The 15,845-nt window shown below is 41.8% G+C and overlaps 1 protein-coding gene and 1 non-coding gene across 2 annotated transcripts; both read right to left on the bottom strand.

Annotated features, from left to right (window-relative positions):
- Positions 1 to 2,017: 2,017 nt before the first annotated feature.
- Positions 2,018 to 2,124, bottom strand: LOC142869729 (U6 spliceosomal RNA). The gene has a single exon (XR_012918302.1). It is a non-coding gene; the product is annotated as a U6 spliceosomal RNA (small nuclear RNA).
- Positions 2,125 to 7,142: 5,018 nt separating this feature from the next.
- Positions 7,143 to 15,433, bottom strand: DCLRE1B (DNA cross-link repair 1B). The gene is made up of 4 exons (XM_012778427.3): positions 15,245 to 15,433; positions 14,276 to 14,441; positions 13,728 to 13,910; positions 7,143 to 10,438 (listed from the first exon to the last, which is right to left on the bottom strand). Exons 1-4 carry the CDS (start codon positions 15,431 to 15,433, stop codon positions 9,360 to 9,362), a joined length of 1,617 nt encoding a protein of 538 aa, XP_012633881.2. The 3' UTR covers positions 7,143 to 9,359.
- Between the last annotated feature and the right edge of the window lie 412 nt (positions 15,434 to 15,845).

The following is a 15,845-nucleotide window of genomic DNA, read 5'->3' as shown; positions in this document are numbered from 1 at the left end:
ACTCATAGTGAGATGAACATGTGAAATCAGAAAGTCTGTGAGATATGAAATATAGAGTAATAACTATGGATACTTGAAAACTGCTAAGTAGATAAATGTTCTAACCACATGCACACACACACAGGCACACACATACAACTATATATGAAGTGATGGATATGTTAATCACTTGATTGTGACAGTCATTCACAGTGTATACATACCAATATATACAAAATTCCATTGTACACTATAAATATAAACAATTTTTATTTGTCAATTATACTTCAATAGATAAATAAGGGTTTTTCAGTACCATATTGATTGAAAGGGAATGCAGGTTTTTATTATGTATAGACTAGGAGCCCTACAAAGAGAGGATGCAATCTCATAAAACTAAAATTATGTTTTTCATTTAGGTGCTCTTCTGTAAGGTTGTAGAATACCACAACTTGATGAATTAAATAAAAAGGCCCAATTCAGACTGGATTTGGATTTGACGATGCTCTGTTCTCCATTATATCCTGTAGATCTTTTTTTTTCCCCCAAATGCCCATGCTCAAGCAATCCTCCTGCCTCAGCCTCCCAAGTAGCTGGAATTAAAGGTGCGTGCCACAACACTCAGCTAATTTTTGTATTTTTTATAGAGATGGGGTCTTGCTCTGTTCCTCAGGCTGGTCTCCAACTCCTGGCCTCAAGTGATCCTCCTGCCTCAGCCTACCAAAGTACTCAGATTACAGGCATGAGCCACCACACCTGGCAATATGTTATACACCTCATAGAAGCAGATATTCAAAGATAAAGACTCACGTTATTCTCCATAAATTTTTATGGTTAAAATTTCATGATAACTAAATTAAAAATAAAAAGTAAGTACTCTGATTAATGAATTTTTTGCTGAAGAGTCTTAGTCTCTCAGGAAATGTAACCTTTAACCCGAAGGCTTGTGTTCACTCCAAAGCCAGTAAAACATGTTTTTTTTTTTTTCTTTTAAGAACATAGTTATGGGGATGGGGTAAAAAAAGCACAGTTATAAAACATATCTATTATAAGAAATAGTGTTAATTCATAAAATATCCCAGTTATTTACTTATATTATAAATTTGCTCACTCATTTTTTTCTCTACTTTTTCTTATTCTCCCCGAATACATGTATTTATATTTTATTTGTATATCTACATATAATTGCATACATATTTTTTTCTTTGTGAAGGCTTTGGTGGAGGAAAAGGTATTTCTTTCTTCCTGTAGCTATTAATACTTATACTAAAGAGGTGACTCTAAAAGATTCATATCCAAATAGTGTGTAAAGCCCCTTTCTTCCAAAACCTCAGTTCAGCTCACCAGTATCTCTTATTGCTGCAAGAACTTTATAACTGGTATCCTGCTTTCATTCTTGCCCCATTCTCCATCTGTTGCTTTAAATAATATACATCAGATCATATCATTCGCCTGCTTTAAAGCACTCCAATAACTTGTTACTACAGTTAAAATCAAATCCAAACTTCTTACTTTAAAAAATAAGTCACTTTCTGATCCAATTCCTGCCCCCACTCCCGAGTTCCTCTGTTCTTTTCAGCCTCCAAAACACACTCTTCTTGATGCTCCTTAGGCACACAGCTCATTCCCCATCCCATGGTCTCGGTGCCGATGCTAACTGATCCCCTACTCCTAGGTCTTTCCCTGGCTGGTTCCTTTTCATCACTCAGGTCTCATCTTGTCAATCCCACAGAGATAACTTCCTTGACCACTGTATGTAAACTGGTCCCTACCACTATTTGCTGGTTTTATTTTCTTCTTAGCCCCATCACTATCTGATATTTGTTTGTGTATACTGCCTATCTATCTTTTAGGATATATTAATAATTTCTATGTGGGCAGGACATTTTCTACTACTTCATATCCCCAATGTCTAGAACAGTGTCTGACACATAATAGGTATTCAATAAATAATTGTTGAATGAACAAATGAATGAATTTATGGACACTAGTTTTCTCACAGGATAGTTGCAGATAAAGATATAGAGATAATTTTTTTTTAAATGTGGAACTCTTCACAAATTCGTGTGTCATCCTTGCACAGGGGCCATGCTAATCTTCTTTGAATCGTTCCAACTGTAGTACATGTTCTGCCAAAGTGAGCACTAGAGATAATATTTATAAAGTGTCTGCCAAACTAAGCATTCAATTGTTAGCTCCTTGAGGGCTAAGGTCTCTGCTCTATTCCCTATTTAAGACAAATAGTGTTTATTATAGGAGGATTGCCTAAAGGATGTTCAGTTATTCATTCCTCTAGACTAAATAAACAAATGTTTATTATTAAGAACCTGCTCTGTGTTCTAGATGCTAGAGATGCAGCAGTAAAAAAAAAAAAAAAAAAAAACAGACCAAAACCAAAAAAGTCTTGAAGTTTACATTCTAGAATGATAGAATGAGACACACAATAAACTAAATAAGTAAATGATATAGTGTATTAGAAAGTGACAAGTGCTCTATGGAGAAAAGGCAAAAAAAGAGGGGGTGGCTAGGGAGTGGTTGGCAGGGTAGTTGCAATTTTGAATAAGGTGACCAAGAAAAGACAAAGAAAAAACTGGAAGAAGGTGAGGGAGCCAGGTGGGTACCTGGGTGGAAAACATTGTGGGGAGAGGGAACAAGTGAAGTGAATGCTTACCTGGCACATTGGAGTAATAGCAAGGAGGTCAGCGTGGCTGGAGCAGAGTTAAGTGAGGGTGGGGGAGTAGTAGGAGATGGGGCAGCAGATCTTGTGGGCTATGCAGACCACAGTAAAAACTTTTTTCCAGCTCTGAGTAAGCTGGAAAGCCATTGGAGGATTTAAGGAGAGAAGTAGCATGATCTGATTTATATCATACCTGCTGTGGAGACTAGACTGTGTATTTGGGGAGCTGAGAGGGGCAAGGTTGGAAGCAGGCAGAACATTTAAGCGGCTATCATAACAGACAAGAGTAAACGGTTGTTTGGACAAGGGTGGTGGAGGTGAAGACAGTGAAAAGAAATAAGATGCGGGATATGTTTCAAGGGAGAATAAACAGATTTGCTGACAGTAATGTGGGTAGGAGGGGAAAGAAAAGAGAAAGGGAGGATAAGAAACAGCCTACTAAGGAAACATAATAGGATTGCTCACCAGTATGGAAGGCCATTTTGATGTATGATATCATGAATTTAAGATAAAATCAGTTAGCCTGGTTAAGTGGTTTCTCCAACAACATCTCGCTACTCCAGTGTAGGCAAAGAGTAGATACATAGGATGATTTACCCAGAATTGAAGTTTGAAGTTTTTCAAGGCAAATATGTGAGTGAGAGGGAACAAGATAGTGATATTATATTGAGGGATATAGTCGAGTTAAGGAGGAAAGTGAAGCTCAGAAAAGGCTTATGAATAGTAAAACATTGGCAATGGAGATACTTGAGCAAATAAGCCAGAAGAAAAGAAGGTTTAAAACTGAGATTCAGATGTAGTATAATTTCTGGTAATGACAGGGTGGTTAGGTAGAGGGAGAATAAGGTCTTTGGAGATGAGGAGGTCAAGGAAACTGAATGGCCAGAGTGTTGAAATTATCCAGAATGATGACAGAGTTGTGAAGAAGAAGGCCATGGGCCAGTTATTCAAGTCTTGATAAATGAGGAGGGGGAGAGGATGGTATAGCCAGATGGCATGCACTTCAAAGCAGAAGAGAATTTCACAGGAAGGAATTGGAATAATAGTCAGAAGGCAGCATAGGGAGCAAGGAGGATACCAGTGTCACCTCCTTTCCCTAAGGTGGGAGAGAGAAAAATGGCCTCTATCTGAGAGGGCTGGCCAGAAAGCAGTGTGCTCAGAGGAAACCCAGTCTTCCATTTAGGCAAGGAGAGTGAAGGAAACTTTCAGAAAAGATATTGGGGACATAGGAGAATTTGCTAATGACAGAGCAGGGGACCTGAGAGCCTAGTGAAAGGAAGGTGGGAAAGGGTAAGAATTAGGCCTTAAAGACTTAGACTCCTGACAGTGACTGGGCTTTAAAGAGGGTTACAAGGTATAAAGGGATTCATTCTGCCCTCTCTGAGGTGAGGGTGGGTGACCAGACCTGTTTTTATGGTCCAGGGAGGTTGCCTCAGGGTATTGCAGCTTGGTACCCTTGATGCTCAAAGGTATCGTCCTAAGGCTTGATATGTTGTAAGAGTTTGAGTCATAAAGCTTTGCAATAACCACTGAGGTACATGGGAAAGAGGGTGGATCAAGGACATAAGGAAATGAGAAGCATCTTTGAAGATACCAGAGGCTGAAATTTATAGTGATACCAGTTATATGGTTCTTTCTCCAGTGGTTCTGCCTTCCTTCCTCATGTAGGAATTGAAAAAGAGAATTCCAGGACTGATCTAAGGCTGATAGTTTATAGAGCTGGTATGGCAGAAGAACCTAGAACCAAATCAAGCATAGTGTCTGGCCCTTTGTTTACCCACAATGTTCTGAAATGCTCAGGCCAGCCTTCTCTGCTCTGCACACCTCTTCTGACCTCTCTGAAGCCTTTTCTGACCTCTCTTGGCCTCTGATGTACTACTTATACTTCTGTTGTATTTTGGCCTTGCCTTAGGATTTTACAGTTAAACCTGCTCAGCCTAGTATTTGAAACTTATGATTTCACCCTACTCTCCTTTTCCATCTGGACAAACAAATCCTTGGATGCTTCAGGTAATGGTCCTTCTGACTAGACGTGGCTTCAGGGATCTCCCTACTAGGAAGTACCCACATCAGCCAACCTTTCAGTAGATTTTTTTGGACCTGGAAGGTAGGATTAGCCAATGGCATTATTCAGGACATGTACTGGCAATATTAGCCACTCCACTGTAACCAAATTTAAGATGTGGCAGAGAGAATAAGGCAAAAAAAATTTTTTTTTAATATATGGGATGTTTTTTTGAAGTGCTTTGGTTGTTTTGTCCCATGTCATTCTCCTCCAAACCCTATGAGGTAGGCATTATTATTCCCACTCTACAAATAAGAAAGCTCATTTGCCAAAAAGCTAAGTAACTTGCTAGAGATTAAGTATACAGCTATTAAGTCACAGGATCTATCCAAACCCAAGTCATCTAACTCAAAAATCCATGCCTTTACCACTATGGCCTATTGTTTTACACAGATAGAATCCCAGGAGACATGGCAGGAAGGATAGGTTGGCCCTTATATCTTATGGCCCTAAAATGTTCTGCTGAATAGTATGGGTTCTTGAAGGTTTATGAGTAGAGGAAATGTCTTCTTAGTAAGAGGTAATTAAAGGATTTTTATCTCACCATTGAGAGGGAAATTAGAAAGCCTATGGTATGAGCCTGGAAGATAGGTGGGAATTTGAGGATACTGAGCTGATAAAGGTTTGTTTTTTTTTTTATTCCTGAAGGCATGTTTTCTCCACACTTTATATCCCTGACTCATTAAACACCAGGAGTCTGGTTCCACCCTAATTATTTGTCTCTACAGAGCCTGATTAGTAGGGTGAATGAATTTAACCCAATTTTCTTAGCTCCTCAAAAGCACACCTTTCACTGAGCACATTGAGGATGGTAAGTAGCACTGGATAAACTTCATCCTCCACTCTCCAAAGTTGTTAGAAATTGATGAGAGGAGCCAGGACTGGTAAGATAGCCATAAAACAATAGTGTAAATATTATAAGAGAAAGAATAAACCAAAGCTAGCCAGAAGTTTTGTGTGATTGAAAGAGAATTCAATAAGCTATCTGTCCAGGAAAAGAACCAAGCTCAAGATTTTGGGAATTTTTTGTGACCCAGTGGGTCACGGATATGGTCAAAGAAGACACAGTTGCCTAGGAACGAGATTGTCAAGGTAGAATGGTATAGTAAATAAAAGCATTGTAGTTAAAGTAAAACCAAGCTTAACTATTTTGAGAATTCCTCACAGGCAGGTATAGACTCAGATGATTATAAGGAGGAACAGTATCATTCTGTACAGGTATAGGTGGGATGTCCTGGGGAAGAAAAAGAGGAAAGCACCATGAGCCCAAAACAAAACAGCTTGTGGTGGTGGTAGACGAGGGGAGTAGGCAGTGGGAGGAACTAACACACTTGACAGGTACTCACTAGCGGTAGCAACAAAAATACGTGCACATGGACTCTCACACAGAATTCCTTCCGCTTAAGAACTACTCTAAGACTGCAGAAAGAACTTTATCCCTATGATAGAGAACCCAACTCCAAATCCCTTTTCTTGAGGAAAGAACAAGCAGACTCACTTGTCTATTTCCTACCACAAAGGGCAACCTGGGTCAGGAATGAGCGATGTCCCTCCAAAGGCAGCCAGGCAGATTTCTTTCAGTAAAGGGACTTAAGCCACTGTCAGGCTCTTTGTGGAAAAGTACAAGTTCTCCCACAGATCATGAAACAAGTAACTAATGGCTCTCTAGGGAACCTCTTTTCTCCCAGCATGTTCAAGCCTAATTGTGATATCTTCATACAACTATGGGGTCACCCATAGATGGGATTCTAAAAATAAATTACTTTTAATTGGCCACTTAAAGATAGACCTGATGCAGCACTTTATATGAGAGAATATTGCAAAATCAAACAAGTAAGGCAACTGCCAAGATCTAGTATAAGAAGCCAGACACTTTTACTTTAGGAGGATAGTATGGAATTTTCTTATTATTAAAACACAAACATGTCACCAACAACTAAATTCCTCAAAGCCTTTTGCTTCTGCTGCCCCATCTGAATTCATACAGAATTCGCTTCAAGGAACAGGTGTGACTCAGCACAAGTCAAGAATGGACACACTCTGCTGTTGGTAGATGATAACACCAATACAGGGGGCCTCTGAACTGAGAACTACCTAATCTCTCCCAGCCACCTTTGGGCCATACAGAAGTGAGTCAGCTAGAGGCTCCTAAAGGAAGTCTGCCTAAGCCCAGCCCACACAGTTTAGTATTTATCAACTTAACAGAAGGGATGATTCTCCACATGTTAACATTGTAGTATTCTAGTGGTATCATTTAAATTTAGTAAGTCTTCAAGGTATTTTAATGCTGTCCTCTTCTGCAGAAAAGATGGTAAGGAATCCTTTCTAGAGGGTAATTTGGCATAATTTGCATCAAGAACTTAAAACTGTAATCCCACTTCTAGTAATTTACTCTAAGGAAATAAACAAAAATGCAAAATATGTGCATAAGAATGTTCATTGTAATATGTATAATTTAAAACAGTACATAAAATGTTCAATAATATGGGAATGGTTTAAGGTATACTAACATGCTAGGGTATTATACAAATATTAAAAATGACATTTTAAAATATTTAATGACAAAGTGAAATGCTTAAGATATTAAGAAAGTAAAATGTACAATATAAAATTATATACAGTATTATCCCAATTTTGAAAAAAACATATATATTTAACACATTTTCATGCACAGAAAAAAGAATAGAAGAAAATATACCAAGTGATCTACATGGGGGAATTAAAATTTTTTCTATTTTTAATGATTTCCAAAGTTTCTTATTTTATATACAGAATAATTTCTTTGAAGAACCAGAGGCTAAGGAGAATGAACTTTTGCAATACCCATCATGTGGCACTCAGCTAGGAGAATTGTACCAATTATTTAATAATCTCAATAGCAATGAGAGGTAGGTATCTCAGTCCATTTTACAGATGAGGAACTAGGCTCCATTATTTATGGAACTGGATCAGGATAGCCTGGATTCAGGGCCAGACAATGCCCACGTTTCCTGCTGCACCAAATGCCTTGCCTTCTGTGGCTCTTAGTAGGCCCTTGGGAGACGTACAGTGAAGGTCATTGACAAAACAAGAGCTATGTACGGCTTGCCCAAGAGCAAGGACTTATTTTGCTTTTAAACTCTTCACTTCTTCCTCCTATAGTAGAAAACTCTTTTTCCCCCTGGACAAGAAACAGAGCCTTCTTCACTGCTAAGGCTTGGGGTTCCATTCCGAAGCAGTTTTTATTCACATGTCCAGCTCCCCATGTCTATGCCCTCTCTCGGGCCTGTTCCCTCAAGGCCCTGGTATTGGCTGTCCTGCTTACTGGTTTGGCATTTTGTCAGGTTATGAGCAGAAGGACAGGGCAGATTGCATACTCCCACCCCTTGCAGCCAGCTGGCTCCTTGGTCTCTTCCCTGGATACTAAAACAAAGAGGCTGTGTGCTCTGGCTCCCTACTCAAATCAAGGCAGTGGGGGGAACAACAAATATGCCAGCTATGTGTACAATCAGAGGAATATTTGGCAGCACATTTGATCTTTTGTGACTTTATTTCAGCCAAATTGTCAGGGCCTCCAGGCATGGGGAGTCTTGTCATACCCTGAGCCTTAATGTTCAGCTGGGTTCCAGGTACTACCTTGATGAGGGGTGCCCAGGCACCTAGCTGGCTCTGTTTCAGATGGATCCCCATCCCCAGTGACACTAACCACACAGCCTCACAAAGGAGGCAGCAGTGGAATTTTTCGCCAGTGTTCCAAAGTGCTTTTGTCCCTTCCTGTTACCTCCCAGAAGCAAAGACAGGAAGTTACTCGGATGGAGGTCACAGCAAGTCAGTGACATTCAGGATTGGAATGTGCTACTTGGACCACCACTTTATCCTCCAGCACCACAGTTCATAATTTAAAAAACAGAACAACCTAATGACTTTTATCTGGGAAGAGGGAGGAGGGGACATGGGAAATGGCCCATGACACACAAAATAACAATGAGAATAACTTGGTCCTTTTTGATTCAGACTATACCCATAAGAAGAATGCATGCTCACAAAAGTCTGAGAAATACTCAGTTAAACAAAATTAAACAGATTAAGTTACCATAGGACGCCTAAGAACCTTTAATGTGCTCATGCATACTCCAAAGAATATATAATGAGAACTATTTCTTAAACATAGTCAACTATAGGCCAGGTGTGGTGACTCACACCTGTGATCCTAGCACTTTGGGAAGCTGAGGTGGGAGGATCAGTTGAGCCCAGTAGTTCAACCAGCCTGAGGAACACAGTGAGACTTCATCTCTACAAAAAATTAGAAAAAATTAGCCAGGCATGGTGCTGTGTAGCTGTAGTCCCACTACTTGGGAGGCTGAGGCAGGAGGATCATTTTACCCCAGGAATCTGAGGTTGCAGTGAGCTATAATGACGGTACTGCACTCTAGCCCACGCAACAGAGTAAGACCCTGTTTCAAAAAAACGAAAAGTCAACTGTAAAACTAAGGATTCCATAGGCACGAGAACTCCAATGAACAAGCTTTGGGAAGTGCTATTCCAGGGTAAGCCTATATGTATCCTGTAAAGATAGAAAAGTGAGGCCCAAAACAAACTCTTCCCTACTAGCCATCAGCCACTACCTTCAAAACTGCAATGTGGGATCAAACAAGATTATCATTCTATACTTTCCTGTCTGTACTTCAGCAAGGGTTTAAGGTATTTTTCCACTTGCTGGTCAAAGCTTCTGGAAGAATACCCTGCCTGGAAAAAGTTCACTGGAGTCAGCAGGTATTTTAGTGCCAGGCTCCTGAACTCAGTAGCTAGACGAGGTGTGGCCTTGCTGTGAGACAGGGGAGAACCATGGCCCACCCAGGCACTCTGGTTCCCTGTGGTTGCTGGGCCATCTCCCCTGAGTACCAAGGGGGGCTCTAAACCAATGTCCTCCCTGGTTTTTGGACAAATAAACTTCTCCTCTATAGACCTTAAGTGCACTGAAAATCCCAAGGGGGCAGTGGGCACAGTAACCTTCTTCTGGGACTCACAGAAAGAGACTGCCCCATTCCATTCTTTGCTACACAGGTTTGGGAACAATTGCTTCTTGATCTTCAAAGGATGGTAGCAGGGCTGCTTCTTAAGGTCCCCAGGCCAGGATGAAAGTTTCCATTTCTTGGCCTGATTTGAGTTTCTGTAAGCTTGAGATTGATCAGCATTTTTTTCAGGGGATTCAAACACGACACCCTGGGTTCTCCGTCTTTTTAACCTTCTTTCTAACAGCCAGAGAAAGCTCGGTTTTCTGGAGGAGGAACTCATGTATTGCTGCACAGAGTCTGGAATCAGGGGCATACAGAGCCTGGGGCTCAGGCTGTCCTGAAAGTATTCGCCACAGGGCTGTCGACTGACAATGGGAACCACCTGGCAAGGCTTCAGTGCTGCAACAAAGGCACGAAGCTCAGAGTAGGAGGAATGGTCAGAGTAAGGGATGATGTGGATATCCGGGTGGGACCTGTGGATTTTCCGGCTTGTGGGAAGGATAGCAATGGTAGGGTGAGTCTGGTTCCAATGCAGCATGGTGGAATTGCAGATCTCCATATGGTCCACAGCATGGATGCGGCCAGCCTTCTCGTCTACCGTGAACACATCTGCGAGGCCCAGCAGCTGTACTAACTCCAGGCGCTGAGGACTCAATACTACCCAGGTCCGAAACTTCAGGGCCAGCTGCTCTAGCAGTGATTCCTTTCCCAGGCTATAGAGTCCTGAATAATGGTAAAGGGATTACAGAAAGTAAGAGAATGAAGCTATTGGAGAATCCTAATAAATCAAAGGTTTAACAAATTTTAACATAGGTTAAACAAAGGTTTAACATAAATACAATTTATGGAGCAATCTGGGGAGTATATGAGGGAGAAGCTGGCACTTGAGCTGAAATATATGGAGAATGCGGGGGGCGGAGGGCACACAGAATCCACTTTTATTCAGTTCAACAAAAGAAAGCACCTAACAAGTATTAGGCACTATGAAAACTAACAAACAAAAAAAAGGTCTCAGCCCTCAAGGAGTGCAACCTACATGGAGACCCAGAAAAAACAGTTAAGGGCAATGTTAAAGATATATATACAGTGTTATAAGGGCAAAAAAGAAGAGTACCTAACTATTGATGCAGTTAGGGAAAGTTTCCTGAAAATGACAACTGGGCTAAGTCTTAAATGATGTGTCAGGGTTAATATGGCAAGGAAAGGGTATGCTGGAAAACATTTTAGGAGGGGTTAGTTTGATATTACCAAAGTAAAAAAAGAACTGGTGAGAAATGACATCAGAGAGGTAAGCAAAGCCTATATATTAGAAGGCCTTATACACACACTAAGGAGCTTGGACCTAATCATGTGAGTGAAGGTGAGCCATTGAGTCAGAAGCAGGAAAGTATCTAATTCTAATCATAAGAATAATATCATCAGAGCAGGGCTTTAGAAAGAAAAATACAGCAGCAATATTATTTGACTGCCTAAGATAAGAAGTTGGAAGTAGAAGTTCCAATTGAAAAGCCAAGTACTGGCCGGGCGCTGTGGCTCACGCCTGTAATCCTAGCTCTTGGGAGGCCGAGGCGGGCGGATTGCTCAAGGTCAGGAGTTCAAAACCAGCCTGAGCAAGAGCGAGACCCCGTCTCTACTATAAATAGAAAGAAATTAATTGGCCAACTGATATATATATAAAAAAATTAGCCGGCCATGGTGGCGCATGCCTGTAGTCCCAGCTACTCGGGAGGCTGAGGCAGAAGGATCACTCAAGCCCAGGAGATTGAGGTTGCTGTGAGCTAGGCTGACGCCACGGCACTCACTCTAGCCTGGACAACAAAGTGAGACTCTGTCTCAAAAAAAAAAAAAAAAAGAAAAGCCAAGTACTACATATGTAGAAAGAAATGGAGACATGAATTTGAGTAATGGCTATGGTAACAGATATGGGAAGTGTTATTTAATAGTTGTTCTCAGACCTTTTCTGAAGGTCTATTTCAAATCCACAACCAGATTGTGAACTCCTTAAAAGAACACATATTTCTTTTATACTCACTTTCTTCCTAATTATAGTTCAAAATCTCACTTTTGGGCACAAATGTAACTGATTTTTTTCTATGTATATTCCCACTTTTTCCCCCCTCTCTAGGTCCTTGCCTAATAGACTATAGGCCCTCAAAGCCAGAGACCATATTTTATTCACCTTTATATCCCCACTGCCTATTGAATACTTGGCACAGGGGCTTATTATAGACTTGCAAAGTTAATCAAGTCCTACCACAGCATCCTGCTAGCCAGCTGTACTTCTCTGGAAAAATTCTGCATTAAAACTTCAGGAATGGTTAGGGCCAATATTTCTTTTTTTTTTTTTTTTTGAGACAGAGTCTCACTTTGTTGCCCAGGCTAGAGTGAGTGCCGTGGTGTCAGCCTAGTTCACAGCAACCTCAAACTCCTGGGCTCAAGTGATCCTCCTGCCCCAGCCTCCCGAGTAGCTGGGACTACCAGCACGAGCCACCATGCCCAGCTGATTTTTATATTATATATATTAGTTGGCCAATTAATTTCTTTCTATTTTTATGGTAGAGACGGGGTCTCACTCAGGCTGGTTTTGAACTTCTGACCTTGAGCAATCCGCCCACCTCGGCCTCCCAGAGTGCTAGGATTATAGGCATGAGCCACCACGCCCGGCCAGGGCCAATATTTCTTTATGATCAGTTAAACAATCCTGAGAGTAGGAAATATTTCTCAATCAGTTTGCTAGTCACCTTGGAAGGTATATAATTTTGGAAACAACCAAAAAAGTCATTTAGAACTAAATCTATTAGTTTTTTTTTTTTAAGAGGGTGGTCTTACTCTGTTGCCCAGGCTAGAGTGCAGTGGTGTGATCGTAGCTCACTGTAGCCTCAAACTCCTGGGCTTGGTCAAGTGATCTTCCTGTCTCAGCCTCTTGAGTAGCTGGAACTATAGGCATGTGCTACCATGCCCAGCTAATTTGTTAAAAAGACTTTTTTAGAGACAAAGTCTTGCTTTATTGCCCAGGCTGATCTCCAACTCCTGGCCTCGAGTAACCCTCCACCTTGTCCTCCTGAGTAGATGGAATTATAGGCATGTGCCACCACACTCAGCTATTATATTTCTTAAAATAAAAATTTCTTTTCATAAGAGCTATCAAAAGGCAACTCCAAAAGAAGAGTCCCCCCAAAATTCTGTACCACTGTGGAATCACCAGAACAACCATACAACTGTTTTTTTCTTTTTTTTTTCTCCAGCTGTTTTTACAATGTATCTAATTTAAAGCACACCACTCACTTAAATATCTGTTTTGATAAATTTCATTCATTCATATGACAAATATTAATTGAATGCTTCAGTGTCAGGTATTAGTGTAGGCATTTGGGATATATCCATAATAAAACAAAGAGCCCTGCCATCATGGAACTTACATTCTAGTAGGGTGAGACAAACAATAAAACCCAAATATAATAAATATGTAAATTATGGAATATATTGTAAGGTGATGAGTGCCATATTGTCTCTCTTCTACTTAAAATCCTTCAATAGCTCTTTGTTGGGTTTAGGATAAAGTCCAATATGGCTTACCAGCACTCCAGCCCCTTTTCTGTTTTTCTAGCCTCTTTGTCCACTGTCATACTGGAGAGTCACCAACTCTCTGTTCCACAAACACACAAAGCTTACTCCCACTTCCATCCATGCTCTCAAGAAGTTTACATCTGTGTGTGTGAGGGGTATCAGGGAAAATGGGGAATAAACAATAAATAAGCAATATCATATTTTAAAACATATGAAGTATACTGGGAGGTGATAACTGCTACAAAAAAAGCAAAAATTGAATTGGTATAAGAGATTAGGAGTTGGGAACAGGGATGGTGGGCAGGCTGCAATTTTAAATAAGGTGGTCAAGGTAGATTTCATGGAGAAGGTAAGAGCTACACAAAGATTTGAAAAGTGTGAGAACCCTCAAAGAACCTAGATTCGCTAGCTATGGGTGAGAGAAAAAGGAAAGGAAACAACTCACCAATCTTTATGTTATGTTGTGGGTGCTTTTGAATGAGCTGAACAATCTGGTGGGCAGCTTCTTGTCGGGAAGGAAGAACCAGGTCTGGGTTACAATTGGTGTTGTCTAGGTATAAAGTATGGATCTGTTTCCCCAACATCAGGGCTGGCTCCTTTAGCATGGATGGTATATATCGAAAATCACCTAGAAGAATACATATGTGGAGACAGAAAGTCAGGGACAAAAAATAGAAAACAAGCCTCTCCTAGCTCCAACAACAGATTAGCATTTGCTTACTGGTCTGTGGAAAAGCTATTATGTGAGTTGGCACTGAACTAGGCAGTATAGCTGCATAGTTTCTTTGTAGAAATGTCTCCATTCTACTCATTTTTAAATTATTCCTTACAAGGTTTGGACTCTTAAAAGAATGGGAAATCAGTTGAGAAGGGGTCACTGTATTCATATGGGGATGAAGCTAGAAGGCCTTCAGACTTCTGTTATGAGTTAGACTGTCCAAGAAAAGTAATATCTAGAGTGGGAAGGTGGGAGGGACCCCTCCAGAGGCCCACCTGTGTAGAGGATGGTTCCAAAATATCCTTCAAAGAGAAACATGACAGAGCCAGGGCAGTGATTGGCATCGATGAGGGTTACGGTCATGGTCTCTCTTCCAATTTCATCTAGGGGCAATACATGACTCTCACCAACCTCCAGGGCTCGGATCCACTGTTTAGATACCTGAGGAAAGAGTTAGTCATCCCAGTGACCACAGACTCCCCTCCCTGACACCTCCCTGGAACAGGGACTATCCTTGTTACATGAATCAAGGAAAGCTGACCAAATCCTCAGCCACCTGAAGCAGAAGCTGTAATGGAGATTCCCAAGCAATCAGCCCTTTCTCCTCTCACTCCCCACCTCGCCCTTTGTACAACTTTAAATTAAGAGTTCAGAAAACAGCCTAGGGTGGTCCGATGTTGGTGAGTTATCTCACCTGATTGTTTATAGTCAGTTAGATTGAACTCCTTATTCTACTCTTTCCCCCCTTCTCACTACTGAACTTGACTCGTCTTTAAAAAAAAAAAAAAAGAATCAGTCTAGTCAGCGATGTTCAAACTCTCCTGATCACAATAACCCTTGGGGGCAATTGTTTAAAAAATTTCAGCCACATATCCAGGACCCACACCAGCCATATTTACTGAATCAAATGGGGTGGAGGTGGGGAGGGGGCTGGAGAATCTGTATTATTTACCCAGCACATTAGCTGGATTCTTAGTATGAGGTAAGGTTGGGAAACATTGGCCTAGTTTATGTGAAAAGATAGGAACAGTTTCCTTGGCTAGACTAAAAGATGTCTTCAACTTATAACTAAAATATCTCAAGTTAGTAGGTTGGAAGCCACTCTCCTACTCTGGGCTAAAGATGCAGTTGTACAAATCGGTTCTCCTGGACCCCATTCAAATGACTCCAAGGCTGTGACAGATCGGAAGTCCTCCCTCAGATGCCTGGACCAGCTCATCGACGCCGACTCCAATCCCCCATACCTGTAGCTGACGATGCAAGAGGTGGGCCGTGATTGGGGAGCAGTAGAGGGGCCGGGCCCAGGTGCTAGATAGGCCCACGGTGTGGTCGGAGTGCATGTGAGACAAGAAAAAGAGCCTCGCGGTACCAGCCCGGCGCAGGCTCCAAAAGTCCACTGCGATGGGCGTATGAGGGATCAAGACCCCGTTCATGGTAGCGGGGTTGGAGAGTCACCGGCGGGAACTTCGCGGGGACAGGGCTCCTGGGTGAGGCTTCCATAACGGCCCCCCGAAAAAAGTCATGCTGGGGCGAGAACAGGGCCAGAAACCCTAGGGGAAAGCCAGTTGCGTAGAGGAATAAGTTACTACTACGAGCAGAAAGAAGGAAGTGACCGTCCTCGTAGTAGTCTAGAGATTAGGAGTCCAAATCGCAGAAGGCGCCCGACACTCCAACCCGCGCGCGGGGGCCAGGCCAGGCACTCAAAGCGCGCGCTGCTGGGAGGAGACAGGCCGAAGTAGCTGATTTCCGATTGTGCGCCGCAGCTCCACCAGAGGGAGTCGCGCGGCTGCGCCGGGAGGTGAGAGGTTGGGGGAAGGGCATCCCAAAGTCGGGGTCGGGGCTACG

The sequence above is a fragment of the Microcebus murinus genome, chromosome 2 (genome assembly GCF_040939455.1).
Source record: "Microcebus murinus isolate Inina chromosome 2, M.murinus_Inina_mat1.0, whole genome shotgun sequence".
NCBI lineage: Eukaryota > Metazoa > Chordata > Mammalia > Primates > Cheirogaleidae > Microcebus > Microcebus murinus.
This window is presented reverse-complemented; position numbering and strand designations above follow the sequence as displayed.

Coding starts and splice junctions, on each gene's coding strand:
- DCLRE1B (XM_012778427.3), bottom strand. CDS start 15,433: ATGAACGGGGTCTTGATCCCTCATACGCCCATCGCAGTGGACTTTTGG. Junction 14,442..15,244: donor TCTTGCATCGTCAGCTACAG/GTATGGGGGATT, acceptor CTCTTTCCTCAG/GTATCTAAACAGTGGATCCG. Junction 13,911..14,275: donor TGGAACCATCCTCTACACAG/GTGGGCCTCTGG, acceptor GTATTCTTCTAG/GTGATTTTCGATATATACCA.